This window comes from Parus major, chromosome 18 (assembly GCF_001522545.3).
Source record: "Parus major isolate Abel chromosome 18, Parus_major1.1, whole genome shotgun sequence".
In the NCBI taxonomy this organism is placed as follows: domain Eukaryota; kingdom Metazoa; phylum Chordata; class Aves; order Passeriformes; family Paridae; genus Parus; species Parus major.
In genome coordinates this window covers 8,372,770-8,400,177 of record NC_031786.1, presented here as the reverse complement: position 1 = coordinate 8,400,177, position 27,408 = coordinate 8,372,770, and the positions used below count along the sequence as shown (strand labels likewise).

Below are 27,408 nucleotides of genomic sequence, written 5' to 3'. Positions count from 1 at the left end.
TGGGGATGGGGATGGGGATGGGGCTGTGGTGGGATGGGGATGGGGCTGTGGCAGCTGCAGTGAGCAAAAGCCAGAGTGCATCTGTGCAGAGGGAGAGCACTGCTTTGTGTAAGGTGTAACCTCATTACTCCACTGCTTCACAATGAAACATCCCATACCTGGCATCAACTGTGCAAGTCTCAAAGCAAATCCAAATATTTATAGTTGAGATCTGACTCTCAGGCTGCATTTATGAAGTTACACAGATAGCAAAACCTCAGTTGGCTCACATAATAAATAAAGAGTGCTAGTTCTGACAGTGTCATAGATGGCTGGGAGGCAAAAATACTTCTGGAAAATATTTAGAAATTGCCTTTTTTTTTTTTTTTTTTACTTTAAAATTGCAATTAGAATTGCAGCAAGGCCTTGTTGTATTGTCTTTTTTTAAAAAATATTCATTGATAAAAACAACTTTGATAACTTGTTTTGCGTCGCTGTAGTATTTTGTATTGTTTTTAATTAAAGTTATCAAAAGATTCATGGCTGTGTGAATTATTACTGGGAACTGATCTACTGAAGGAGTTCATGAGGGGAAGGACAGAACATAAGAAGCCCAGATACCTGATTTGAAGTGACCCTGCTGACACTTGCAGCAGTCCAGCTTTTAATTCCATATAAGCTGATAGATCCAACTCTCTGTTGGTGAGATTTCCATTTTCCCTCCTTTAAACCAAACCAACATGCTACACACAAAAAAAAGCAGCATCCTTCAACAAACATTTTGAGTATCAAAGGTTTTATTCAAGTAAAATAAATTAAGATCTTGTTTAGCTCAAGCTATGTGACAGGTCTACATAGTAATTTGTTCTTCTTTTTAGATACAGATCTGCATGTGGCCCAGTTACTGAGGCTCTCATTGAGTCACTTGAAGCTTGTCTTATGGTGTAGTTTTACTTTCTGTATATCAATATTGGTTCCAAGAAGATTTCAATACCAGTGCTTCCAAAAACATTTCAAGAAAGGAATGAATGAAGCACAAAAATAAATATTTTGAATATTCACAATGGAATAACATGTAACTATAACTACCATATTTCTGAATTATTTCCATTTTGGTGAGTATTTCAATTCTCCACTCAAGTCCCCAAAATATACTTCTATATATTATGACAAGTTTGACATAAAACCAGAATAAACCAGTATTTTTTCCTTATATTTAGTAGCTTTAGTCATGGCTCAAATGGGACAAACCTGGCAAGTGCAGGTTGCAGTTTCAGGTTTTAACAGCTAAACAGATGCCTCAGTGAGTGGGGTGGTGCTTTTCTGAGGGCATGAGAGTATGCTGAGCTTCGGTGGGACTCTGGCAGGCAGTGGAGCAGCCCAGTGTGTTAAAGCACTTTTCCCTCCTGCCTCAGGAGCTCCCGCTTGCCAGTGCTGGAATGGTAGGACACAACTCAGAGCACAGCTGAACGTGAAGGAGTTAAGGTACAGAACATAATGACCCAGACATTTTTCAAGTATCCTAAATATTAGGGTAGAACTTTGCCAGGTCATTGATATGTAAGAGTCTGTTGCTACAAATCCTGAATTTGGAAGAAACTTGTTTTTTTCTCCTGCCTTGGAGGAGAGTGAGCTGTGACTCACTCCTGCATTCCGTTGTGGAAGAGGAGCAAACCTGACTTACAGGCAGGTGAATTAAGGCTCAGCATGTGTTAAGACAGGAAAATTGAGTTGAAGTGTTTTATGCTGATAAATTCCTTCATGCCTTCAGGTCACTTTTGTTTAACCACAGTTCAAGATGACAAACTCCAGCTGAAGGACTAGTTGCTGATTTTCACTAGCCATGTTTTCCCAGGGAATGAGTCAGACTAATTGAAATGCCCCTAATTTTGTGCTTTTATTGCTTCATCTAAATCATCCACCACCTGCTGCAGCTTCTGTAGGGTGGGGTGGACATTCTCCTCCATCCATTCCTCTATAGCACAGCTGTGGAAAACTTGCTCCATGGCTACAGTGAGGTCCTGCACCACAGCATTCCACTTGGAGAGGAGACTGAGCAGAAAAGAGAAGGAAGAAACAATGACATTTGCAGGTGAGCTCTGCCTCAGGGGAGGGTTAGTTTACTGGCTTTTGCAAGGGAGTACTGTCCTTAAAAACACTTTACAGGAAAAGAAACTATTACAAGAGCCCAAAGGACTTGATTTTGTTCAGATGGCAAAAGCTTGATGCTGTTTCTGTTTAAGTTCCATTAATCTTGGCACTTTCCTCATGCAAAGACTTTTAAAGTACCAAAATATGAGTTCAATAAACCACTCTACACATTTTAAGTGTAACTGAAACTCACTGTGAGATTTGTTGGGAATTCTGGGTTTTATCAGAAAGAGTAGATTAGGTTGGATATTCACCTTATCATAGCAGAAAAAAAATTAAAAAAGGAGTATAAATTAACTTTTTAGCATGAATTGGCAAAATGTCTAGGACAAATTCTGAAAAGCCCATGGTGACAGGGAGCAGGGGAAAGGCCTGGCTTTATTCCAAGCCCTGCCTGGAATCTGGCCCAGGGTGAGCTCCTAGACCAAGGCTTCAGGTGCAGCAGGGCTGTACAGGAGTAACAAGGAACAGGCTTTTGGAGACCAGTTTTGTACTTGTTCTCACAGAATTCATTCAACAGAAGGCAAAGATAAAATTAGAATTGTAGAATGGTTTGGGTTGGAAGGGAAGTCCAACCCAAACATGGATAAAAACATATTATGGATACTTCGTCTGAATCCCACTGTTTCTAAGATAATTATAGAATGAGGTAAGGGCTCACAACTCACTGTACCTGAGTTCCCAAAATATATCAGATTTTATTTCCCCTGTAATGCAAAACAAGTGGTGTTACCTGACTGCATCTGGCTGGAAGTGGTGCATTATGATAGGATGAATAATCTTCCTTCTCCTGTGGTAGGGGCTGAACCAGCCTGTGACATACCTGAAAATGCATGTTGGTGAGAGCTGGGATGAAACAGCAGCAACATCTGTTTGTCACTGCCAGGGGGGTGGGGAAGGCTTTAGCTGAACTCCTGCACAGAGATGATGATGCTTGAGGAATAAGTTTATTTCAGTCTCTAGATCTTTGGAATTAGCTTGTGAAAGTGTTCCTGGCAGATGATCACCTGAGCATCTGCTGCAGGGTAAGTTTCATTTCAAGCTCCTTTCCGTTGTAACTGAACCATTCAAAATTTTCATTTTAACTTTAAATAGCAGTAAAAGGCAATTAAGAACTAGATGCTTCAAGTAAGGCAGCATACAGTATTTAGGAACTTTGCTAAATTATTTTAAATTTTTATCTAAATATTATGTTCTGCTGAGGTGTCAGTGACACCTCAAATGCAGAGCTTGATATTTAAATCACTTTTTTGGAGTTGTGCCCCACTTTGAGATGATACAGCTCCAACAGTCCTACAGCCAGGCAGAGAATCAACAGAAACCTCATTACCTGTTCCTTTCAAGAAGTTCATCCACTGATGACTTGAGGTAGAAACTAACTTCTGTCACAAGTGTGAAGATAGTGTTCCCAGGAAAGGTCCCCAGACTTGTGCTGTCCAAAGAGGATCTGTTAGTTTCTGAACTTACCACACAAGGAGAAGCACCTGAATTCTGCAGCTGGAATTTTACCTCATGTAAGTATCAATTTCCAGGTTAGACATTCCCAGGAGGTTTTCCACATTTTCTTTAACCTGTTCAGAATAGCCACCTGGCAGAAGACAGTGGAAATGAGTCAAGTAGCCTAAGTGACAAGAATCTTCATACAGAGGGGGTTTTCTGGAGTATTCTGCCTTGGCTTAGTAGTTCCCTTTTGGTGAACAATTTTTAAAAGATGGAAATAAGGAAAAAACACTTGTGGGTGGAAGGAGGAGCTCATTGTCTTTCACACAGCTGTCTTGTGCAAGGTGAGCACTTCCTAGCTCTGAGCTTTCTGTTCAGGGTGCTGAATATTTCTAGTGCCTTAATTAAAAGCAGCGGGTTGTGGGGGTTTATTTTGAAAATAAGGAAATAAGAAAAATTCTGTTGGCAACTGCCCTGTAAAGAAAGCAGAAACTACAGAAGGTATTTTACCAGACAGTGTCCTCCCTAGATCCATTCTAAGATAAACAATTAGTTAAAAAAACTTTTACACATGAGCACATTCTAAATCTAAACTAAATTTGTCTCATTCATATATCACTATTGTTTCAAATCAGTTTGAAAAGCAATTCTGCAACTTAAATTTATTTTTTAATATAAGCATGATGTTTTTGACCACTTGTGCATTAGATCACAATAAATGAAGAGGATACAATGGCTGTTTTAAATACTTATGCAAAGAGGCTTCTCTGCTCTCATACTGCAAATTGTAATTTATTGGTCATAATTCAGGCCATGATCAATTCAGCAAACCACCTCAAAATATAAAAAGCCCATGCCAATCTTAGGGCAAGGCCACTTCACTCCTGTGCTAGGCATTATCTGAGAGAGAATGAAGTTGTCATTGTACCATTCTTTAGTGCCTGCAGACACACGGCCAGTGATGGAATTGCCACAGGGAGAAGCTCACACAAAACAGAGAAGTGATCATACCTATGTAAAAAAACATTCATTAATTGCACATTTTACTGTTAGAGAATACTAAATAAATGGGAACTTTAGGTATTTCAATCACTAAAAATCAAAGAGCTTTAGAAACATCAGTTTGTCTCAGAGAAGAAGTATTAAAATGAGAAGTATTCCTGTTTTACTAGTAAGAACAGATAAAAATCAGTCTCTTCTCAAGGCAAATTAGGGTCAGAAATTGGATATCAGCTCTCAGGTATACCCTAAGATCTCCTGAGTGCATAAAAATATTTAATTCCTTCATTACATTATCAAATTCTCATCTCCTATGGGATTTCATTGGTTTTGAGTTCCCATCAGACATTCAGATAGATACACCATACATGAACTACAGTGTCTATGAGCAGTTTAAGGTGGCACAAAATCCATTCAAGCCTTCCAACCCGAGCTGCTGGTGGTGGTGTCCCCAAAGCCACTGTTCCTGCTGCTTAGTGCTGTACAGCTAACTCCAACTCTGAAATCCACCCTTCATAGCCTGGGGGTGAGGCCCAGCAGTGACAGCAAGAATTGCAGGGTTGCAAAGTTCCCTTCTAAACCCCCAGCTTCCCTGTATTCCTGGGGATTTTGGGTGGAAGTTTGCTTCTCTGTGACCTCTGGAGCCACGCAAAAGGCTGTTCCTCACCTCTGCCAGCCGGTCAGTGCGATACCTTCGAGGACATCAGCCGGGCTCCTCCTGGCCACACGCAGCCACTCCAGCTGGTTCCTGAGGTGGTGCCCAATCAGTGTTAGAGACTGATTCACTCCCGTGGCTCCCTTGAAGGCACTTGCAAACCACACCTTGGAGAAGCCACACCTGCGGTACTTCTCTATGAGCTGCACTGCAGAGAGACACAAAGGGACCCGCACAGTCTCGACTGCAGTGCTTCAGTGAAGGGGAACACAGCTCCAGATCCAACAGGCTGCTCAGCCATTTCCTGTCAGGCTTGGAGCATCAGCAAGGATGGGGAATTTGACACCCTCTCTGAGCAGCCTTTTGAGTGGCTGTTCTCCTATTTTCATGGGCCAGTTACTGTATTCCACTCCCTTGTATTGATACCATGCTAAGAGCTGTGAGATTGTAACAAGCACAAACAAGATCTGACAGCTGATTCTTCTTGCAGCAGAGAAATATTTGCACTAATGCTAGATGCCTGATTGGAGCCTCTAGGAGCTTCCCTCTGAATTCTATAGATGTATGAAGCCCTGAAGCTTCTTTTTAGAGCTGTTCAATACAGAGTTATGTGCTCCTACTGGGGTTAGTGCAAGGAGAATTAATGTACCAGTGCTTGTAAATAACCTCTGAATCTCCCATCAGTGATTCCACAGCTCTGCTGAAAATAATTAAGCAGCCTACAATGCAAGTCATTCATAGAGAAAACATAAATAGAAAAAGAAAACAAGTAATAGCAGCTATGATGTAAAATCAAACAAGGGCTGTCCTTATGCTATTAAAGCAATAAAAAACAATTCAATAGAACCAAAATGTTTTGGTGTCCAGCTAAGGTAGGTTTTAATGATAGAATTTTGCTTTAGCTATTTTGCTTCTACACAGCTCAGCTGAGAAGTACAAACCTTTGCCCTCCACATCGATGTCTGCTGCATAGTCCCAGATCATTGGCTGCACCAGCTGTGGGACCCCGGACTCTGAAAGGAACAGAGCTCTTCAAAATCATGGAAAACAGCTGGTTAAATGAGAACTCAGTACAGGTTCCTGCTGCAGTAGCATGTGATTACAGCTATGACTTGTCACTTACAGCTGTGAGTGCCCCATGGCATTTTCAGCCTGGCCAGAACTTGGCACATGCTCAGGGCCACCATTAAATGGAGGAACAGTGACAATTTATCAGAGATCCCATTTGCCCCAAGCCCACCTCATTCTTAGCTCCTCGCATCTCTCTGTGTACCAGCTGGATTCCACTGGCAAAGCTACAAGCTCTACACACCTAATTTAACTAAATTCAAAAGTAACATTCACCCTTTCACTTACACAGTGAAACACAGCCTGTGCTGTGTTTGCACAAAAGGTAGCTTTTCAAGTACAAGTAAAGATACAATTTTAGCTTTAACTCCTTTTATAATCAACTCCTCATCTAGTTTTAAACCTGCAAGACTGACTGATAAAGAAACTGACTGCAGTAAATTGTGCAGAAATTCAGTATATTTAACTCCATCATGTTTTTATTTATTTATCCTGTTATTGTGGCAGTAGAGTGCACTAGATGCTGTACTGTACTTGTGGAAACTCCATGGGTCCCACCTGCATTTTTGGGGATGATTTCCCACTATCAAAGCCTTGAATAGCTCAGTCACTGCTGGATGAGCTGCACAGCTTTTCCTGGTGCCATCTAAATCTGTTTACAGTAGCCATGTAAGGTGGCTCTGAAAATGCTGGAACTCCATCTGTGCCCAGACTACTCAAAATTTAGCAGTGGTTTGATATTTTTCCACAAGCAAGACTCGTGATGTCAAGGTCTTGGAGCTAGCCCACATTTCAGTATCAAAATCCTCACCATGTGCACCATGATCACAAAGATGCTCACAGGGCTGCAGCTTCTCTGTGTGAGTTTGCACCACTTGGGATCAGGTGCTGCAAAGTGCAGCAATAAACATTAGAAGGTGGTGAGAGGGACAGAGATTTAGACTTGGACCACAGATGTTAATAAGTTGTTGTTTTAATGTATAAGGAAAATAGAAGTGATGGCAGCCACTGCAGGGTGAGCGTTTTGTGATGGAAAACTGAAGTGTTCAGACTGACCCACACTCACACAGGGACTCTGTGACAGCCAAGGACTGAGTGCTTCTATTCTCTAGTCAAACAGTCCACACCTCCACTCTTGCCAGGTTTTTGTTGTTTTCATTACATTCAGCTGCCAACCAATCTGTTTTATGTGCCTGTGTAAATCTGCCTCACCCCATGGCTGGTCACACACCTGCCAGTGCTGCCTCATTCATGCCCCTGAGCATGTCATCCCACACGATGGGTGTCACCATGGGGTAAGAAGAGGCCAAATAAGTGGCAACTGCTTTTATGTGGGATAAGTACAGCTTCTCTGGAGTGTTGCCTTCCTGCTGCAGCCACTGCTGTGACTCCTCTCCTTCGCCAAGGTAGTAGACCTGAAACACCAAGCAAATCATCCTGACTTCTTGGATAGAAATAGAGAAAGTGAGGTAGACAATATTCAAAACCTTTGTCCAGATGTGACCCATTAAGTGGACACATTCAAAAGCACCCCTCAGTGCTGAAGACATTGCAAGCATTTCTCTCAGTCTGCAGGAGACTGGGGCCATGATTACGTGCACCACTTGAGGGAATTTTCCTACAGAAATGAAAATATCTATATGCTATATCTGCCTTTGGAATGTTTGTCCTTGGGAGTAGCTCTCACCACATTTATTCCCTTCAAAGGCAGCAACCCATCAGGACCTGAGGTAGATAAAATAAGGTTCCTATCTTGGGGAAGATCATCCAAATGTGAGTCTAGAAGCAGCCTGGGGCAATGTCCAAGTGTGGCCCAGCATTCTTGGTCCCATTCAAAGAGTGAATTAAAATTTGCTGGTTTAGAGCAGGTTTTATTTATTCTACATAAATAGTATTTTGCTTTATAAAAGCCTACAGCTCCCTGTCTAACCTTCCCATCAGTTTCAACACAACAGGATATAAAATGCTAAACTAATATCACAATTAAGTGGTCATAAGGAATTCCAGGGATCTGTGTGCCATCAGGATAGTTTTAAGAAACTATGAGAAAGACAAGCTTGAGTATTCCCTTTCTCAAGGGGACAAACTACTAAGGTAAGAAACCTAACACTTCCAACCACAGAAGGGTTTACTCTGAGTAATTTGACCAGAACAATCAGCCAATATCTTACACCAAACTTACTGGATTCTTAAAGAATAGCTCTAATTGAGATCTCACTTCAAATACTCACTTGACTTAAACCCAAACACTGTTAGCTTTAAGAAGCTGCTTTCAATACTTTGATATTACACTTGTATCTACGGAAATGGCAACCTGTGTTACTGGAATAATTTCTTGTCAAAAAGACTTTTCGACTCTGGCTCAAGTGGTGTTTTCTGTCCCCAAAATCCCACCCAAACATGGCCTGGGCAACAGTGAAATGCAGAAGCCTCAGCCCTTGCTATCATTCCTCAAAAGAACATTCCCAGCTCAAGAGAAGTCCCACCTCATCACATCCGATGTGGAACCACTGTAAGTCCTCGTGCAGGGCCATGACCTGGTCAATCATGGCTTTGACCAGTGCCAGTGACTCCTCCTTGTGCGGGTTCAGGGCGTTGGGCAGCGCCTCCACCTCCCGCAGATGGGCAAACTCCCTGTGCTTCAGCACAAACTGCAAGGGAAAGGGGAGCTCGGGGGCAGCTGCCACACCAGGGGACAGCAGCGTCCTCCTGTCCCCAAGGCTCTGAGGGCAGGTGTCCTGCTAAACCTGAGGCTTGGCTTGTCTGAGCCCCAGGGACAGGTTGGGGGCACAGCTGCTGCTCCCCAGTGCTGGGAAGAACATATGGTGCTCTGACCATGAAGCACCTCACAGGGTGGGTAAAGGAAATGGGGAAGTCACTACAGTGTGACCCTGATGTCAAATCCTGCAGCTGTCAGAGCTGGATAACTGGAGCACAAGAACTTGGATTGGAAATTTCCAGCAGAGAGTCCCAGAATGGGTCAGGCTGGAGGGGAGCACAGTGGCTTATCTGGCTCCATCTCCCTACTCCAGCAGGGTCAAGCCACAGCACAGGGCACAGGGCTGTGTCCACAGGGCTCTGGAATATCCCCAGTGAGAGAGACTCCACACCCTCTCTGGACAACCTGTTCAGGGCTTGGTCACTGCACAGGAAAGAAGTTCTTCCTCATGTTCAGGTGGAACTTCCTGGCCATCAGTTTCTGGAACTGGACACAGTGCTCCAGATGTCACCAGGGCTGAGCAGAGGGGCAGGATCGCTCCCCACCCTGCTGGCAATGCTCTTCCAACTGCATCCTGAGATGTCCCCGGGCACTGCCGGCTCAGCACACCAGCTCTCGCCCAGCCCAGCACCCCCAGCTCACCTCCATGTGCCCGAAGCTCTGCACCAGCGGCACCACGTCCAGGCCCTGCTCCCGCGCCCGGCTCAGCAGCGCCCGGAGCTCCACGGGGCTGCGGGACAGCGACACGTCAGTGCCCGCTGGGCACGGCCCCGGGACACCTGCGGGTCCCCAGAGCTACCTGAGGGGTACTCGGTGCTACCTGTAGGCATGGGGGGCCTGCAGCAGCTCCAGCGACCCCGTGTATGGGAAGGTGTCCTCATATTCCAGCAGCAGCCCGGTGGCACCAAGGGTGCGGAGCAGCGGCAGCACCTGCGGGAGGGAGCAGGGGACACTGGGGATGCAGCTGGGCTGTGACCAGTGCCCCTGTCACCTGCACCAGGCATATCTGTCACTTGCCTCAGGTATATCCCTCACCTGAGCCAAATGAATCCTTCACCCATACCAGGTACACCCCTCACCTGAGCCCTATACATCCCTTAATTGTGCCAGACACATTCTTCACCTCCCTCAGGTTCGCCCCTCACGAGCCCCAGGCCCATCCCTCACCCGTCCCTGTCACACCCCTCACCTGCCCCAGGCCCATCCCTCACCCGCCCCTGTCACACCCCTCATCCGTCCCACGTTCACCCCTCACCTGCCCCATGTTCACCCCTCACCTGCTCCAGGTATTGCGCGCGCGGCGCGGCGCCCTTCAGGTCCAGGTGCACCAGCCGCCGCCGCATACTCTAACCTCGATTGCTTTGGCCTGCCGCCGGGTGTCCCGGCACACCCCGGCCGGCCCGCCCGGCTATCCCTGCCCTGCTATCCCGGCGCTGCCCGCCCGCTCTCCCCTGTCCCGGTGTTCCGTTGTCCCGCTGTCCCGGTGTCCCGGTGCCGCCCCTCCGCTGGATCCTTCCACTCCCTCTCGACGGCCGAGCGCGTTCCTCAAGCAGGCACTCCGGCAGGCCACGGCGAGGCGCGCCGAGCGCATCGCTCGAGGCGGAGGAGGCGCGATGGCTCCGCAGCGGCGGGCGCTGCCCCGCGGCCTCGACAGCGCCGGGCCGGGGCCGGGCCGCGGGGACCGCCGGCACAGCAGGTACCAGCGCGGAGCCCTGGCCGTCACCTCCTGCCCCCTGTCCCGGGGGTGGCGGTGCCCAAGCCCGGAGGCGCTCCCGGTGGGGAGGCGGTCGCGCAGCGCCGGGCCCGGGAGCGGGAGGGCAGCGCTGTTTGTAACGCGTGTGTTCAGGCCCGGGGCTCCCGGGTGTGGGGGGCCAGGGATGTCCCTCCCCGCTCGCACCGGCCGTCGCTCACGGTGCCCGTTCTGTGCTCCCTCCGCAGCGCCAGGAAGGGCAAATCCCAGCAGGATCCTCGGGGAAGGTGGCTGAAGGCAGCGATCCTCCTCCTCCTCTCCGCCGCGGCCGGCGGCGGCCTCGTGGTCTGGAGCCGCCTCCGCACCCAGGACGGGATTCCCGAGGGTGGGATCCCTGCAGATGGGGTCACCGAGGTGCTGGCACATCGCAGCGACAACCTGCGGGACAAATTCATCGAGATCCCCTGCTCGGAGGACTACGACAGCCACAAACGCTTTGCAGGTAACAGGACTGGGCTGCCCGGGGTGGATGGTGGTGCCTGGCTGCTGCAAAACTCCCGTGTTTCCAGCAAAACACTGGGCACTGTCTCTTGCCTAAAGCCCCAAGGGTTTGTGTCTCTCGGGCCAGCCCAGAAGTTGATTCTGAAAGGTTTTTCCCTTCTGAAACTGCTTTGCAAGGGCTCTATGAAATAAACCTTTTGCTAAGTCAATTTCTAGTTTCTTTTCATACTCTGTTGGTTCCTCTGGTAGGTTTGTGAGCGTTTTTTTCCTGCTGGTCAGTACCATACAGTACCATACTGTATGGAGAGGAACTGATCCAGGACATTGTGCCACCAGCATGTGGTGACTGCACAAGTGGCAGCTTTTGTCACTCTTGTTCTGAGATGTGTGTCTGCCAGTAGCTTTGGGGGGGTGCCTGCAAAGCACTTTTCTGTCTTTGTGTCTTTCAGCTGAGCCAGTTTTTTGTCAAATTGGTACCTGTTCCCCTGGCACTTACTTCTTTGAAGTGTTGAGGTCGGTTCTTCAAGAGACATGGAAGATTTTAATCTTCTCTGACAAAGAGCAGTGAGGGTCTGACTTGCAGCTTCCATGGATGAGCAGTGCTGATGTTCTCTTTCAGATTTGCAGTGTGTTGTGATGAACACTTTTAGTTGGTACAGCTGCCAGAGAGCAGCTCTGCTCTTGTTTTTTTCCTGTATGTCTGGCTGTGTGCTGACTGATAAGCTGTTGAATCTGATAAAAAACCAAAAAAATTCTGAGGTAGTTTTTAGCCAAATTGGTGGTTGTATCTCTGCTTGGTACTGTGGCTGAGGAAACGCTGACACAAAGCTGGAGGCTGGAAGAAGTTGCTGTGACCTGAGGAAGAACAAAGGTCATCAAAGGGCTGGAGAACCTGTCCTATAAGGAAAACCTCAGGGAGCTAAGTCTCCTTTCCCTGGAGAAGGCTCAGGGAGAACACATCCCAATATTCCAGTGGTTAACGGGGTGCTGCAGAGGACAGAAGTTCTGCCTTTGCAAGGAGCTGCACGGAGAAAACAAGGCACAGTGGTTGCAGGTTGCATTGGGCAAGGTTTCATCTTGATATAAAAAGAAGTTTACAGAGAGAACACTCAGTCACTGGCACAGCCTCCCCAGGGATGCTGAGCAGACCCTGTGACTGAGGGTTTCCAGGCTGTGACTGAGTACTGTGCTAGATAATCCTATCCAGGCTCTCTGCACCACAAAAAGCAGAACCAGATGATCTTTGGAGGTCCTTTCCCACCTGGACTCTTCTGTGATTCTGCAGTTTTCAACTTTCTTCTGTGCCAGTTCTGATAGAAAGTGTTTGACAAATTGCAGCCTCCTGTGTTCTTCAGGTGGCTGGTCCTGGTGCTGTTGGTCAAAAAGACTTGTGACATAAAAGAGAAGTTTATGTGGAGGCTGGGGTCACATAGTTTTTCCTCAGTGTAGCATCCTTTTTTTTGAGGATTCATCCCAAATGTTATTTAGGCCAAGAAAACTGATGTCAGGAAGCTAACAATAAAAATGCTATCTTGGTAAGGTAATTTTATTTTTTTTTTTTGACAGAACACACGAAGAAAACGTTTTAACTTTTTATAATTACTATAAGGGGAAACTGCTGCTGGCTATGTTTGCGTAGTGCAAGGCCAGAGAAAACTGCAGCTGGTGATTTGGTTATGATTGAACTGGGGCTAAAAGTCTCTGGATTCTGCTACTGCAGTGTTTGTTTACCAACAAAAAACCCTCCCAAACCAGCAAAACCTTACTTTTCCCTGCCCTGGTTTGCAAGAACAATTTTTTTGAGCTGTGGACTTGTGGTCTGGGTCATCCATCCAATTATCCTTTTCACTGTTTTCTTTCTAGTCCTTCTTTTTCATTCTGTTCTTTTTGCTGTAAGGAAGGTTGGAACTTCAAGGAAGGCAGGAACTTGAAGCACATCTCTCCAGGAGCAGGAATGAATGTGTTCTTTATTTTTGGGGGTGTCCTGGGGAGCAGCAGCAAGTGCTGACTGCAGGATGAGGCCTCACCTCTTGGCTTGCTATGGGGGTGATTGACTGCCTTTCTGATCAGATGTTTGCTTGGTGCTGCTGCTGAAGTTCTGTGATTGCTCTGTTAATTGGTTAATTAAAGCCGAGTTGTGATGGCTTTTCCCCACCCGAGGGTGGTGATGAGCTGTGGAGGAATTTTGTGTGTGTCCAGTTCCCCACTTCCCAGTGAGGCAGAAAATGTGGATTATGGATCAGCTCAGCAGCTTTAGGCACTTTGGAAATAGGTTTGTGTCACTCAGTAGCTCTTCATTCTCAGTCTTTAGCCTGGTTTGGCACCCACAGCTGCGGGCTCCATGTCAGGAGGAGGCACATTCCTGTCACCACTCAGTGTCTGATGCTCAGCTGTGAAGTTTCCACAGCTAAAATGAGCTTTTATTTATTCATCTGTCCCTGCTTCCAGTTTGTTTCAAGTGATTTGGTAGCTGGTGTCAGAGCAGGATTTATTTCCATAGCCCTGCCTGCCTGTAAACATGCTTCCAACCAAATAAAATTTGCTATTTTTCAGAGGCCAAGCACTTAACTTACTGTATTTGCAGAAGGTAGGGTGTTACGTGAGCACGGCCTCACCTGCATTCTAAACTCTGTGGGCAGATCTTGGCTGTTTCTGCTCTCCTGAGACAATGTTAACTACTTAAACCGACTGTGGCCACTGAGTGTGGTGAAATCTAATTTCTGCTGTGTGTTGACATTCTGTGTCAGTGCACAAAGCATCCATGGTCACTGCCCAGGCGACAGAGTTAAGGTGCTTTTCCAGGGACAAGGCCAGGGGATGTGGAAAGCAGAGAAGCCTGGAAAGGTCCAACTCAGACTGCTGTAGGGATGGCAGCTGTAAATCTTTTCCTGCTCTTGTCTGGCTTGGAGAGGGATTGTTTCTTGCCCAGGGCAGAGAGTAGAATGAGATGATCTCCAAAGTCCCTTCCAGCCACACTGTTCTATGATCCTGTGCCTCAAGGGAAAATCTTAGCAGAGCTTTTTTTCTCCTGTGAATTCTCTCTCAGCAGTGAGTGGTTCCTGGCTAAATACCACTAAGTAGCAGACACAGCTGTGCACTTGGTTCTTTGTGTTACATTGTGGTTTTTGTGCTGAATGGGAGCAGGGGCCAGTGGCAGTATTTGTGCTTTACACGTTTTAATATGTTCCTCCTTTACCTTGATTTACCTGGTAGCCAAAGCTGATGGTGCCTTATCAAATAAAGGGATGTTTTTGTGTCTACTGCGCACAAATTTGTGGAAGCTACCAGGTACTTGCAGTACTAATCTGAATTTCTCCTGGGTATGCCTTCGACATTTCTTTGCTCACATGTGCCATGGTGGTTGGAGACAGAGGGGACACTTCTCTAACTGCTGAAATAATTTCCAGACTCTTCTGATTTTTCCTTAGAATTCACCCAGAGCTTGTGCTGTACTCTTGGTACCTGACTGGCTTTGTGCTTGACTACATTTCTTTGTTTGTTGGAGTTTTTTCTCCATTTGGGAAAGCTTATGCTTGTTGCTTTCAGAACACCTCCTGCTTCCAGTACTCTTTGCCAGTTCTCTTTCAGAGACCCCAGACATGTAAAAATTAGCTGAGGTAATCCTGTAGTTTTGCCAAGCCTGGACTCTCCAGCAGTGGCCTTTCCAAAAATGTAAGAGTTGTGCTGATATTTGTGACTGGAAGAGGAACAAGTCTCATCTGAAATCAGAGATCTTTGCAGAATTTTGTAGAAAGGAATCTCTCAATAGCCAGGTTTGTCCTGGAGTATTGAATTTCTCCTTTGAGCTTACTCATTCCTAGCTCTTCTCTAGCTGAACATCAGCTTCCCCTTGTAGCCCACCTGAGGCTTAGCTGGGGTACATCCAGAAATAGGAAATGGAAATTCCTTCAAACTTCTGGCAATACTTCTCCCATCAGCCTGGTCACTGTTTTATGAGTTGCTGTTGATCAGAGCAGACTGATGCTTTTGTCTCCATGGGTGAATTGATTGATTTATTTCCAGGAATTTTGTCTTCTGATGAATAATTGAAGTGAACACTCAGTTCAGGAGCACTGAGTGTGTTGGCAGGTGTCAGAAAACACACTCATCCCATCTCTCCTGGGGATTTACATCTGTAAATGGATCTTCCTCAAAAAAGTGCCAAATGTAACATCCCAAGGTCTCTGGTGGCTCAGAACTGATCTTATTTCTTCTTGCCTGAAGATTGTTGTCAACCAGACTTGTAAGAACTTTCATATATTCTTCACCTGGAACTCTTGCTGCTGACTTGTTATTCCCAGGAGCTTTTAAAATTTAATGTTAGATTTCTTAGCAATGAAATTTAGGAGACTTTTAAAATCCTTTACATCCAAGCTGTGTGCTTCAAGAGTGACTTCAAGAGAGACTTCTTTGCAAAGTCTCATTTAAAAACGTGCCCCTCAGGTGGCTGAAGTGGTTTTAATGGGTTATTTTCCTCCTCTTTGTATTGCAGGTTGCACTCCTAGGAAGTGTGGAAGAGGTGTGACAGATGCTGTAATCACAAGGGAAGAAGCTGAAAGAATTCGTAGGTAATTCTTCTTTTAGTTTTAACTTTTAAAATCACTGACTTTAATGACATTGTGCCAATCTGAGGGTGAGCAGGATGGGATAGATTGATTAAAACATGAAATTTTTGTTACTAAAGCCATTTTCCATTTTTACTGTAGTGAGGGCAGTTCTTTCACAGAGAATCTGCCTGGCTCTGAGGGGCATGACACTTGACACAGAGAAAGGAAAATTAATTAAATAAGTTTTAAAGGATTTTCACTTGGCCTCCATTTGGCCTTTAAAAGCAGAACAGAACAATGTAAACCTTATTGCAGCTATGTCTGTCTGGGTAATCACCAGCTGCTGCTGACCCTGTAGTTCTCTGTGAAGGGACTGTTTGTAGGATATTTTTGGGATTTGTGGATGGGAGCTGCAAGATCAGAAATGTGCTGCAAAACAAATACTTTATTTTCATGACAGGCTGGAAGGTTCAGTTTCAAATAAATGGGAGCTGCTATTGGTTGAGTTATACCTGATGCATGAAATACCACTCTCTGAGGAGTTACATGTTGTAAATAAGGACATTAAAGGACAATCAGACTTCAGTTTTCATCTGAGATTATTGTTTTGCCTGCAGAATAGCAGAGAGGGGACTGTCCTTGGGAGGATCTGATGGAGGGGTGAGCAGTGTCCTGTTATTTTCTACATTCTTTTACTGCCAAGTCAAGATTATAAATGCATTTTTTGGGGCTGAGGTGAGGAGATGGAGATTTTTTCCTTCTGTTCAGACTTGGAAAAAAATTGATTTGGAAAGTTATTTCCCATTAATACTTCTTCTAGCAGTATAATTCCTGACTTCTGCAATATAATCATTTCCTTGTATTTAGTTATTTCTAGCATCTCTCTTGAACTGATTTTTTGTTCATCTGGAAAGAGTTGCTATAGCAGAACTACAAAAGTTTGACTTCTGAAAGTAAAATTACAATGGTTCACAGCATCATGTAAAGATTGATTTTGTGTAGTGACAAAAAAAAATGTAATGTCTTAAGTAGCTCATGGAATCATATTTTTCAAATTGAAAGAATTGCACTTATCTTTAACAAGCACATTTATTTTCATTTCTTTGCCCCAGCTTTGTTCTCAGAATGTTTTTGTTTGCGAACAGGAGCTGTTTCTTGAGTATTTGTAAACACAACAACTTCTTTAGGTCTCTGCTGAATTAGGAGATACATAAGCAAAAAAAGAAGAAAGGTTTCAGTGGAAAACTAAGAATTTATTGTCCTTGTGATTGCTGAGAAAGATCTGCAACAAATATAAACCCAGAAATTTAAGCAGTGCTGCCCATGTCAAACAATATGTTTAAAATGTTTAACATTCTGTGTTCAGTTCTGTTAGGATCCCCTGGATTTTTTTTCAGTTCTGTGGTTGCATAATTTGCTGTTTTCCCTGGATTTCTGTGCCTGTTGGGACCCCCAGTGTGGCTTCTGGGGCTGTCACCTGGGTTTGCTTTCCTCTGCTTTTGGGACCTGTGTGGGATTTTTCATTACACTCCCACCAAGAGGGATTAGAATGGCCAGGTGGAACACGGGGAGCTTGGATCTGGAGACCCACAGAAAGCTGTTCTCCAGCTGGGGGTCAGGAACTGGGGAAACTGAGGCAGAGAAAGCTGGGAAGAGATGAGAGGGGGAGATAAACTTGCTGCCCAAAGCCCAGAGCTGAATTAATTGAACAACAAGCCAGAGTGACAGACAAATTTAAATCCATCATCTCTGTTATTTTGGAAGCTTCATTTTGCTTTTGTTTTTTTGGGTTTTTTTTAAGGGGAACTAAATGAGAGGGAGGGGAAGATGATTCTCTCTTGCTGTGATAAAATAAATCTGTTAAAAATCTGATGTCTGTGGAGAGGTCTGGGCTCTGAGCCAAGCCTTCTCACATGTCTCATCATCTGTAAATGTGAGGAAGTTCTTGTGAGCTCTTAATCCTTAGGGAGAGGTTCAAGAAGAAATTGTAATGTTGTATTGAGCACTTAACCAAAATAATGGATAAAAACTGAATGATGTTAGAAACAAGAGCTGCCCAGTGGTTCTGGGAAGTTGAAATTCTAAGAGTCATAGAATGGTTTTGGTTGGGAGGGACCTGGAAGATCATTCAGTGCCATGGGCAGGGACACCTTCTCCTATGCCAGGCTGCTCCAAGCCCCATCCAGCCTGGCCTTGGGCACTTCCAGGGCTCCAGGGGCAGCCACAGCTGCTCTGGGCACCCTGTGCCAGGGCCTCACTGCTCTCACAGAATCATATTCAGCAGAAGCCTTTAAATGCACTCTCCTTACCCAGTTTCTTTTATACCTTTCTCTCTTTTCCCATGTGCCAGTCTGTATTCCTGGTGTCATGGTGCAAATCTTTTCCTGGCACTGTTATCCTGGCTCTCAGATACCATTGGAATCCTGCTGGATTTTTGCTGATGGGCTTTAGATGAAACTGTCTGTTTTTTGAGCCTTTCATCTTTTCCAGTCTCTAACCCACAGAGCATAAATAATATTTCAAGCCTTACTCCATCCAGCTATGTTGTGCTCCCAAGCTTCCAACCACTTGGAGTAGGTCTGGCTTGTTGCTTTAAATTTCTTTGGCTTTAGAGTGTTTGGATAATCCTGTCCAATTATGTCTGCTCTAAGACTAATTTTTCCTTTAAAATACCTCAATATTACTGTTGCTGTGTAATTATCTTTAATTCTTACTTTAGCTAACTTTGTTCTCTTTGCTATTCCAAATAAAACTTCTACAGGCTTCTATTGGGATTCAGACTGCATTTTCATTGTCTAGGGTTTCCTCTTAACCCCTTTGTAAACAACATGTCTGGGGTTTTTGGTTTTTTTTCTGTCATAGTTGTTATATTTTGAATTCTCAGAAGTGGATTTGTGCCTGTGTGTCTAGATATAATTTATTAATTTAAGGGCCTAAACTTGCAGTTTGTGATTTTATCAATTTTCTCCTCCCTTTGTTTGCTGCCCTTCCTTGGAGTATTGGAGCATAGCACCAAAACTTGTTTTCCATTCCATCTTTTTATGTTGAGAAAGTCTTGACAAACATCTGAATTATTGAAGCCTCCCAGGGGTCACACCCCAGTTGTCATGCTGAGCTTTCTTATCTTCCTTTGTAACTTTCCTGGGTTTATATTTATTTATTCAGACACACGGAGTGGAGCTAGACAAGGCATAATAATCTTCTGGTCTAACTTCCAGCAGAACCCAAACAGGAATATTTTCTCCACCAGCAAGCTGCTTTCCCTTGTACATCTGTGTCTGTAAAGTCATTTTATACCCTGTTCCTTATTCACAGAATGGGAATTGCATTAGTTGTCTTGGTGTTTGCCTCAGCTTTTTTCCTCTTCATATAGATAATGATATTTCCCTTCTCAACCTTCTGTGATTTTCCAATTCTTCTCTCCCTGCTATTTTTCTGCACATCACCCCTGCTTGTATGAAAACTTCAGTCCTGACTCATTCACTCATGTGTTGTAGGTGCTGCCATCATAGTAACCCTTTGGTGTAAATGAGACAACTCATTTACACCTATTTGTATTTATTTCAAAGCCCCAGACGAGAAATCCCTTGGTGAGGCAGTCAGCTGCAGTCTGTGTCCTGCCTTCCAGCACAACTGGCAGGAGCAGGCACTCACACCTCCCTTTGCAGGGGAAAATTAAATTGTTTAGTCACTGGGAGAAGCAAACAAACTGTGTGATACCAAAGAAGAGGTTCTGCTGTGGCCCCTCCAGCACAGTGGTTCTGCAGACATCCCTTGTTCTCCTTTCAGCCCTTCCAGCCAAAATCTGAAGTCCTCAAAATGCTGCCAGCTCTGCTTTCCTTGTGCAGAATGAATCCTGGTCCTATCTCATACCTCTACTGCAGGCTGCAGATTTCTCTTCCTTCCTAATGAGCCTCTTTTTAGTGCATAGGAAACACATACTGAGGGGTGAAAAATGCACTTGGCAGCATCTTCCACCTTCCAGCTCTGTGCTGATGTGATTATCTTGGCTGAGGAAGCTGGAGAGGAACTGGTTGTGTCCAGTCTGTGTCTGGTGTAAATTTGTGCTGGACTCTGTAGCCAAATACTGCATTTAAGTTCCCCAGCAGTAACCTGAGCCTCCCCAGGCTGGCTGAGGTGTAACTCAGGCTGGTTACCCTCGTGTGTCCTCGTTAATCAGTGTAATTGCAAAAGGAGTTTCTCTAGGATCAGAAGCCTTGGCTGGCTGCTCCTCCAAGGAGGGAAGGGTGTTTGAAGGTGGGATTGTTCTGAAGAGTGTGTGAGGCTGCCTGCAGTGACAGCACGTTTGGTGTCCTCATGTAGCACCTCCATTCTCATCCCTCTTCTCAGCTGGACTGTGTCAGCATTCCCACAGGAGCTCTGGGGGAGGGTTTGGAAGCTGCCAGCTCCTCTAGAGACAGTAAAATTAAGGTTTTCTCATTTTCCTCCTTTGGGTGACATGGCTGCTGCTCACTTTCAAAGTATCACATAAAACCTCTGACAGGCTGGAGGAGCTGGTGTGGATGTGAGCAGGTATTTAGTGGTGGACAATCCCTTCTAGTGAGGAACAAAGGCAGGGCCCTTCAGGCTTTCCAAAATGGGAATCTTGATCCTTTTTGCCATAAGCTGAGAGGTGCTGCGTACTTGAACATATTTTGGAACTCTTTCAGCAGTAAGAGGGTGGAGAATATGGGACTAACAGTAGTGAAGGTACAGAAGAACACACCTGTGCTTTTTATTTTTTTAAGAAAATTCTATTTCACTTCTATAGAGAGTTCTGTAAACCAGGATATGGGGGTAGTTCTGTTGAGCAAGTCTGAGAAACAGGGGTGTGGGAGTGTGTTTGCCATCTTTACACAATCCTTGTAGACCCTTCAGCCTGGGAACACTGTCCTGAACTGCAGGCTGGCCCGTGGTCAGAGAGGGGCTTGAAGTAACCAAGATTTTATTCTCAGTGTTGGAAATGATGCTGAAAATGTTTAATATTCTGAAATGACAGAGGCTAAAATAAATGTGTTCCTGTTTCTTGCCCAGGTAGCTGTTAAACAAAGAGCTCTGAGCTCACATGTAAGAAAGTCACTCATTTATTCACTCATTTTCCCATGTCTGAAACAACCCTGCAGAATATTCTTTCTTTTTCAGATTCCCTCTTCAGCCTTTATCTGTCTTTTCTAGGCTTTGTAGCTATTTCCTTCTCAGCTATGAATAACTACAGTTCTTGGGGATGTCTTTCATTGATTCATTTTGTTATTTTGGATCTTCCTAACTGTAATCATCTGGAGCTTGGGGAGTGAGAAGAAAATGTGTAAGTTTGAAAAGCATGTGGAAAGAGTTAGAAAGGCAAATTAAATTCATGTCAGCTGTGTTGTGGTACTTCTTAGAATCTGCTTTAATATGGTCACAAACATATACTTGAAGCTACACAGGAGCAGTTTTACTTCTTTTAGCTGTGGCTTGGATTTTTGTGCAGAACAGAAACCAATAGATGAATGTATTTTGCTTCTGAAGCTTGAGTAAAGCTTAGTACAAGAGCTTCTCTTGCATAAGTGTGAGATTATTTGTTTCCTTAACAGTCCTCTGAAGCTTTTGGAGAGCAGATCTGAGAGCTCAGGCTGTGTACACTCCAGTAATGTGTTACTTTATGTATTTTTAAGGGGTAAATGAGATTATTTGTGTAGTTTTTTTAAAAGAAAGTTGTTATTATCTCTTGTAATAAGAGTTGTTAGTGGGGTTCCCCTGATTCAGCTCTGGAGCTCAGAGCAATTGAGGCTGCAGAGATTTCTGGATTTTTTAGGAGTGTGTTCTCTGTCACCAGTGTTATTAGTGCTGGGATTTTATCAGAATAATGTGAATGGTCTGTGGAGCATCAGAACAACACCAAATTCCAAGATGAGTGCCCAGATATTGTACATTCAGTGCCAGTCACATTAATTAACTGTTGTTCTTTGATATTTCCAGTGTAAAAGACAAAAAGACTTCTATTAGTTATGTTTTTAAATACTTTTGAACTGATGCAGAACAAACATGTGTTTTGTGGACAGCAGGAGACATACAAAAGTGTACTTTATTAAATTAGAGAAACATTTTAGAATCTAAGAGGTAGCTCTCTCTTCTGGCAAATCTGAATATTAATTTTTGCAGCTTGTTGGGAGCTCAGAAAGAGTTTGGCTTGAATTGGATGAAGAAATTAATTGAATTATCCTATGTGAACAATCTTTTCACTGTGTGGTTTTCTTTCACAGCACCTTAGAAATTGAGAAAAATAAAGTTTGGCCCTAGTAAGCCTTGGAATTCTAATTGTACTTTTAAACAGACCTTTTAATGTGTTTATTAAATATGAGAAGTTTACAGGATCTCATGGTGAAGGAGAAGTTTTAATAAAAAATGCAAGACAAGATAAATATTAGTGCTGCTACTGGAGCACCTCACAAATACTGGAAAATGAGTCATCTTTGTGTGGAAGGGAAATGTCTTCAAGAAGGGATTCTGGAGCACAGTGATTTACCCTGAGCCCATGAGGGAAATCCCTGTCAGATCTGAATCTCAAGAACAGCAGTCCTGTGCTTTTTTTCATAGTACCTTAATAATCTCTGCAGGGATCTGAGGGAGGTTTGTAGCTGTAAAATAAATGTTATATTGTGAACCCAAAGGCTGGGAACTACTTTTACTTGGGAGGCTGTGGAAAGTGAGAGTCAACTTGGGGCTGTTATTAAAGGTCATAGTTAAATAATGCTAAAACCTTTTCATGCTCATTTTTCCTTCTTTGTTTCCTTTTCCAGGCATCAATTTTGGACTTACACTCCGGAGCTCTTTCCCTGGGGAAGCATTTTGTTAATCTGTACAGGTAATAATAATAATTGTAATAATAAAAATAATAATTGTAATCTCTGGCTTCCTGTCATCACACCCCTTCCCTGCCCACTGCCTTTTCCAGTCTTGAGCCCCCAGGCTGGGATTAGTGATGAGAAATTATGGAAGTTGGCTGGATTCACCAGACTTTCCATGACCAGTTAAAGAGCTTTCCTGGCATGAAAATGGATCTTTTGTTGAACTGGGCACTTTGAAAGCTGCCATTATCTTTATTTTTATGTTTTTGCACCAGCTAATCATAATATTTTTTCACAGTTATAGTTTAGTTTTTCAGCAGTGGAAGAAATCAAATAGCCTGAACCCTTAAAAACAAGTGCTTATTTCATGATGTGGAAGGGATTTTTTTAATGCCTGAGGAATGCCATTACCAGTTGCAGCATTTCAATCCTTCAATCTTTTAACATTTGATCTTTTCATTGCTTTTGGACATCATGCTCAAAAGCATTTGTAAGATTTTTTTTGGTGTTGTGTTCTCAAGTTTTGATTGTGGGTGAAGCATGGGTGGGGTGAGGAGGTTGTTGTTGCTCAGTCTGATTCAGCAGCTCCTCTTTTAGACTGTTGTTTGATTTTTCAGGTACTTTGGGGACAAAATTCAAGACATCTTCACAGAAGAGGATTTTGCATTATACCGGTAAAGATTTTCAGGAACTGCTGAATGAACCACAAACCAGAGATTTTTATGGTTCTGAGTTTTTTGTAGAGTGCAGGCTGGGAAGGGATTGCCCTTTGCATTCATACACAGGATTTTGTAGCTCAAAATAATAATCTCTGAGATATAAAATGGCTTGAGGAAGAGAAGTAAAAGGACTTTTTGGTGACTGATAAACAACATTTGAGCTGCATCAGCCACATCAGCACAGTTTTATGGTGTGAATGTACTTGGGGTGATGGCAGCACCAAATACTTCCCTCCCTCCAGCAAGAAGAGCTGTTCATCTGAGCTCTGTGGGGATCTGCTGGAACATGGGGAGCTGAGATGGAAAATCCTTCCTCATTACCTCCCTTTCACACATTATCCAAGGGGTTGTGTGAGATGATAGACACAATTCTGGGCTATTTTACATCAGGAACTTGGGGTTTCTTGAGGCAGAGTGTAGCAAAACATTAAAAATGGTCATGCAGGAAGTGGAAGAACTTCAGATGACTCATGTTCTGGCTGGAGAAGCAGCCAGAGGATGAAATAGCTCTATAATGGAGCAGCTCTGGCATCTGATGCTCTCAGCTTTCCTGCAGCCCTGCTCATGCACTTAACAAACACAACAAACCTGATGAGTTCCATGTGGCTGGGAAGGTGTGTGGCCAGAGCTTAGGAACAAGCATTCTTTGTTGACTAGACACAATAATTCTTTGGTTATGCATTTCAGTTGGTTTCTCATTGTTTAAAATGTCCTTAATTTGAACATTTTAACTCTTTGGCCTTTTTTTATCTTGTCTGTGTGAAGGAATCTGACCTCCCTCTAGTGGTGGAAAGAATGTTAAGTAGCCAAATGGATTTATTAGTCTTATTAAAATAGTAATTAATGAATATAATCCTAAAATACTAATCACATTAAGCTTACTTCTATTTAACAGCTGTTTTTAGGTGTCATTGCCTCTATAGAGGAGCTTCATTAAAATGTTTTCACTTCTGATCCCAGTATTGCAAAAAATAGATGATTCTTTGGTTACTATTGAAATTTGCATAAAGAAAATGTATAATGTCTGTTTCACATGAACAGGAACATTCAATTTTTCAATAATTTTATAAGTTCATGCTGTGAGATGACACAGCTGCTAGGGAATGTCAATATTCCATTGGGATTTCATGCCAGTATAGGGGATGTTTCAGTCTGTTGGATATGAAGCTGATACAAAATATATTACTAAATGCTTCTGTTCCTATTAATGGCAGTGCTTTAACATGGGCTGTAGTACTTTATGGCCTTAATGAATTATTTTATGCTATTTTTGGGAGCATTTATCTTCGTTTCTTTCCCTTACCTACCAAGGTCACTTTAAAAATACACTCTTGAGAGAAATAACTGAATGTAATTCATGTCTAAGTATTACTGATTGCAACAATAATGAATGTTATATATGAGAAGCCATCCTGAGCCAGGGGGCTGATTTCTAAACTGCCTCAGTCAAAATTACATTGCTGCAGACTCAAATTATGATTTCTAGGCTGATACTTTAACCACCATCTGCCAAGCACATTACAGCAATCCCTCTTGTTCCACATAATAAATGAAATGTTTATTCAGAAAGGAGACCTTTAATCAGGATGCTTGGTGGAAAGGGTGAGTTGAGCGGAAAACAGCACAATCAAAGTTTTATTCCCAAAACCTTACAGCTTCTGAAGGCAGAGACATGTGAGGAGCAGAGGAGGAGCTGTGAGTTTGCTTTCTGCCTGTGTCAGTCTGTGTGTGATTGCTGCTAAATCTCTCTGGCTGCAGGAGGCCTTTGCTTTGTCAGCTCCCTGGGACAGTGCTGACAAGTGGAATAATCAGGGAGTTGTGTGGGATTGAGTGTTCCTGTCACCATGATTGAATCACACCTTGCAGTGGCTCCTAACTGCATTTTTTTGTGTTGGTCTGGCAGAGCCTGTGTCTCACAGAAGCTTTTCAGTGGCACTTGGAGCTCTCTGTGCTGCTGCTGTTACATTAAGCTGGCAGCTTTGCAAGCTAGTGAACTTCCCTTCTCTCAAGCTGTGTGTTCCTTGAACTTCCAGCTACTTCACTGGCTTTTTTTTTTTTAATTTTCTTCCTCATCACTCAAAGTCCAAAAGAGTAACTGTTTTTACAGAATCTGGTGGTCGTGTGCTCCTTTCAGGGAGTTCTGGTCTGCCTTTCCCTGAGTCTGGTGTGAGCATTTTGATATTTTCCAATCACTCAGTGCAAATGGACAAAGGCTGCTGCTGACAGGTGTGGGGGGAGCATTTATTGCACCTGCAGAGCTCTGTTATTGCAGTCTGAATGAGGCAAGAGTTGCTGTGCTTATGAAAACAAATGTGTATATTCTCTAGCATGAAAGAAGTATTTTGTTCGTAGCCACAGTCCACCAGAATTCTCCCAACAGTTGTGAAGAGCCAGTGGGCCAGGAGCAGTGAGGGAAGGGAGGCTCCTGCTGCTTCTGGGTCATAGAGGCTGAAGGAACAATGTGGCTCTCCCAGGTTTTGGGTTCATTCATTCCTTGCTTGATTGCACCTTCTGAGCTGAAATTTGGCTTTAGCCACCACATCTTAACACTTTGTTTTACACATGAAGGACAATGTTTTTGTCCTTAAGTATTTTGCCACTAGGTTATGTTTGGGACAGCAGGGCTGGGAATGAAAAACCTGCAGTCATGATATTGATAAATGTTGAAATGGCCTGGCCAGCAGAAAACAGACTGTACAGAAGGGTTTTTCTAGGCTAAAAAGTGACCTTATTCTACTTTTCAAACCAGCTGTGTGCTGTATTTGGCTTTCTGAGCAGGGCTTTGCATCCTGTTTGCTTTGTAAAATACACATTCTGCCCAAAGCATCGCACAGCAGTCTCCAAGAGGAGCAAGCCTTTAACAGAGCCTTATAAACAGCAGACAGCAAACCTTAACAAAAAGCTTTTAAAAGTGGCAAATGAATCAGGCTGAAGGAAGAGGGAGGACTCCTTGCAGAGCAGGACAGCTGCTGGAGATTTAGTTATGTCAAGACTGTGGTCTGACTGCTTGGGAGTGGATTTATTCCTGGCTGATGCAGGGGCCAGGGAATCAGCTGCTCTGCTCTTTGTGTCTATGAATTCTTGTTCAAAGTTCTCAATTCACAAAACAAGTAATTGCATTTAATGCTTTCTGGGAGCCTTTCCTGCATCCTGCTCCTCAGGGAAAGCAGACAGCAAGATCAGCCTCCCCCAGCATGAGAGGAAGGAGCTGTAGGTTCTTTTCTGGTGTCAGTTTTGCAAACTCCACCACTGTGTAGCTCTGAACTTGAAACATCAGTTCATGCAGCCATATATATCCCTGAAAATCCCTCTGACTTCATTCAATGCTTTTGATATCTCACACATAAAATAGCTTGAATTGAACCCTAAAAATGTAAAGTGTGACAGGTCAAAAAATCCAGTCTGTGTGTGTTATTTCTATTTCTTGTGAGAGACTAGGTGTGAACAGAATGAATATTCAGTATTTTTTAGTACTTGTTCATTTTAAGAGATGACTTTCACAGCCTGTAGACACACACCACAGGTCTTGTTTTAATTCTGTCACTTCTTTTTAGTCACTTTTCAGTCACTTTTAGTCACTTATTTAAGTTCCCTAGAGAAATACCTGGGAAGAACTTTAAAGAAAGTTATGCTGAGGTTCAGTACTATTGAGTGAAGAAATGTAATGGAAGATGCAAACCTACTAATGTAATTCCATGTACAACTCCAGAAATGTGTTTTCTCAGATTATCTTGTTGGTACACTGTAACTGTGAAAGATATCTTGCATTCATGTTAAAAAATCTATTAATAATACCAATACATATGCTGACCAAGAACCCTGAATTTCATGGTGCCAAGGAATTCACCAGCTGGTTTAAAACTTGTTAAAAGTTCTTCAGAGGCAATACTTTAATGAAGGTACAACTTTACTTTTACCTGCTTTCAATTAAAATATCTATATGAAAGACTTCATTGTTTTTAGCAGTTAACCAGCAGTGGGATAAGTGTGGAATTATTGAGGCAAGGAGACAAATTTTCAAGCTTAGGCCACAGGAGACATAGTTTCTTTTCCTTGATATTCTGAGAATTAAAAAACCACAAAAGCAACAAACCAAAACCACTGGAGGGTCTT

The 27,408-nt window shown here is 43.7% G+C and overlaps 2 protein-coding genes across 2 annotated transcripts in view; one reads left to right on the top strand and one right to left on the bottom strand.

The window, feature by feature from the left end:
* Positions 1-758: 758 nt before the first annotated feature.
* On the bottom strand, positions 759-10,400 carry HEXD (hexosaminidase D). The gene is made up of 12 exons (XM_015645733.3): positions 10,289-10,400; positions 9,832-9,941; positions 9,654-9,741; positions 8,779-8,943; positions 7,524-7,707; positions 6,166-6,237; positions 5,237-5,432; positions 4,499-4,581; positions 3,640-3,718; positions 3,461-3,562; positions 2,864-2,953; positions 759-2,031 (listed from the first exon to the last, which is right to left on the bottom strand). Exons 1-12 carry the CDS (start codon positions 10,352-10,354, stop codon positions 1,863-1,865), a joined length of 1,404 nt encoding a protein of 467 aa, XP_015501219.1. The 5' UTR covers positions 10,355-10,400; the 3' UTR covers positions 759-1,862.
* The window catches only part of OGFOD3 (2-oxoglutarate and iron dependent oxygenase domain containing 3), a 34,635-nt gene continuing 17,622 nt past the window's right edge, over positions 10,396-27,408 (top strand). The window contains exons 1-6 of the mRNA XM_033518789.1: positions 10,396-10,707; positions 10,950-11,203; positions 15,695-15,770; positions 16,367-16,409; positions 22,529-22,593; positions 23,194-23,250. Of these exons, the coding sequence (XP_033374680.1) occupies positions 10,625-10,707; positions 10,950-11,203; positions 15,695-15,770; positions 16,367-16,409; positions 22,529-22,593; positions 23,194-23,250 (578 nt within the window). The 5' untranslated portion in view covers positions 10,396-10,624. The remainder of the gene's footprint in view (positions 10,708-10,949; positions 11,204-15,694; positions 15,771-16,366; positions 16,410-22,528; positions 22,594-23,193; positions 23,251-27,408) is intronic.

What these genes read in the sequence shown, in the direction of transcription:
- HEXD (XM_015645733.3), bottom strand. Translation starts at nt 10,354, where the DNA reads ATGCGGCGGCGGCTGGTGCACCTGGACCTGAAGGGCGCCGCGCCGCGC. An exon ending in CATCGATGTGGAGGGCAAAG is followed by an intron (nt 5,433 to 6,165) that starts GTTTGTACTTCT and finishes GTCTCTCTGCAG; the next exon opens with TGCAGCTCATAGAGAAGTAC. An exon ending in GAAATTGATACTTACATGAG is followed by an intron (nt 3,563 to 3,639) that starts GTAAAATTCCAG and finishes CTCTTTGGACAG; the next exon opens with CACAAGTCTGGGGACCTTTC.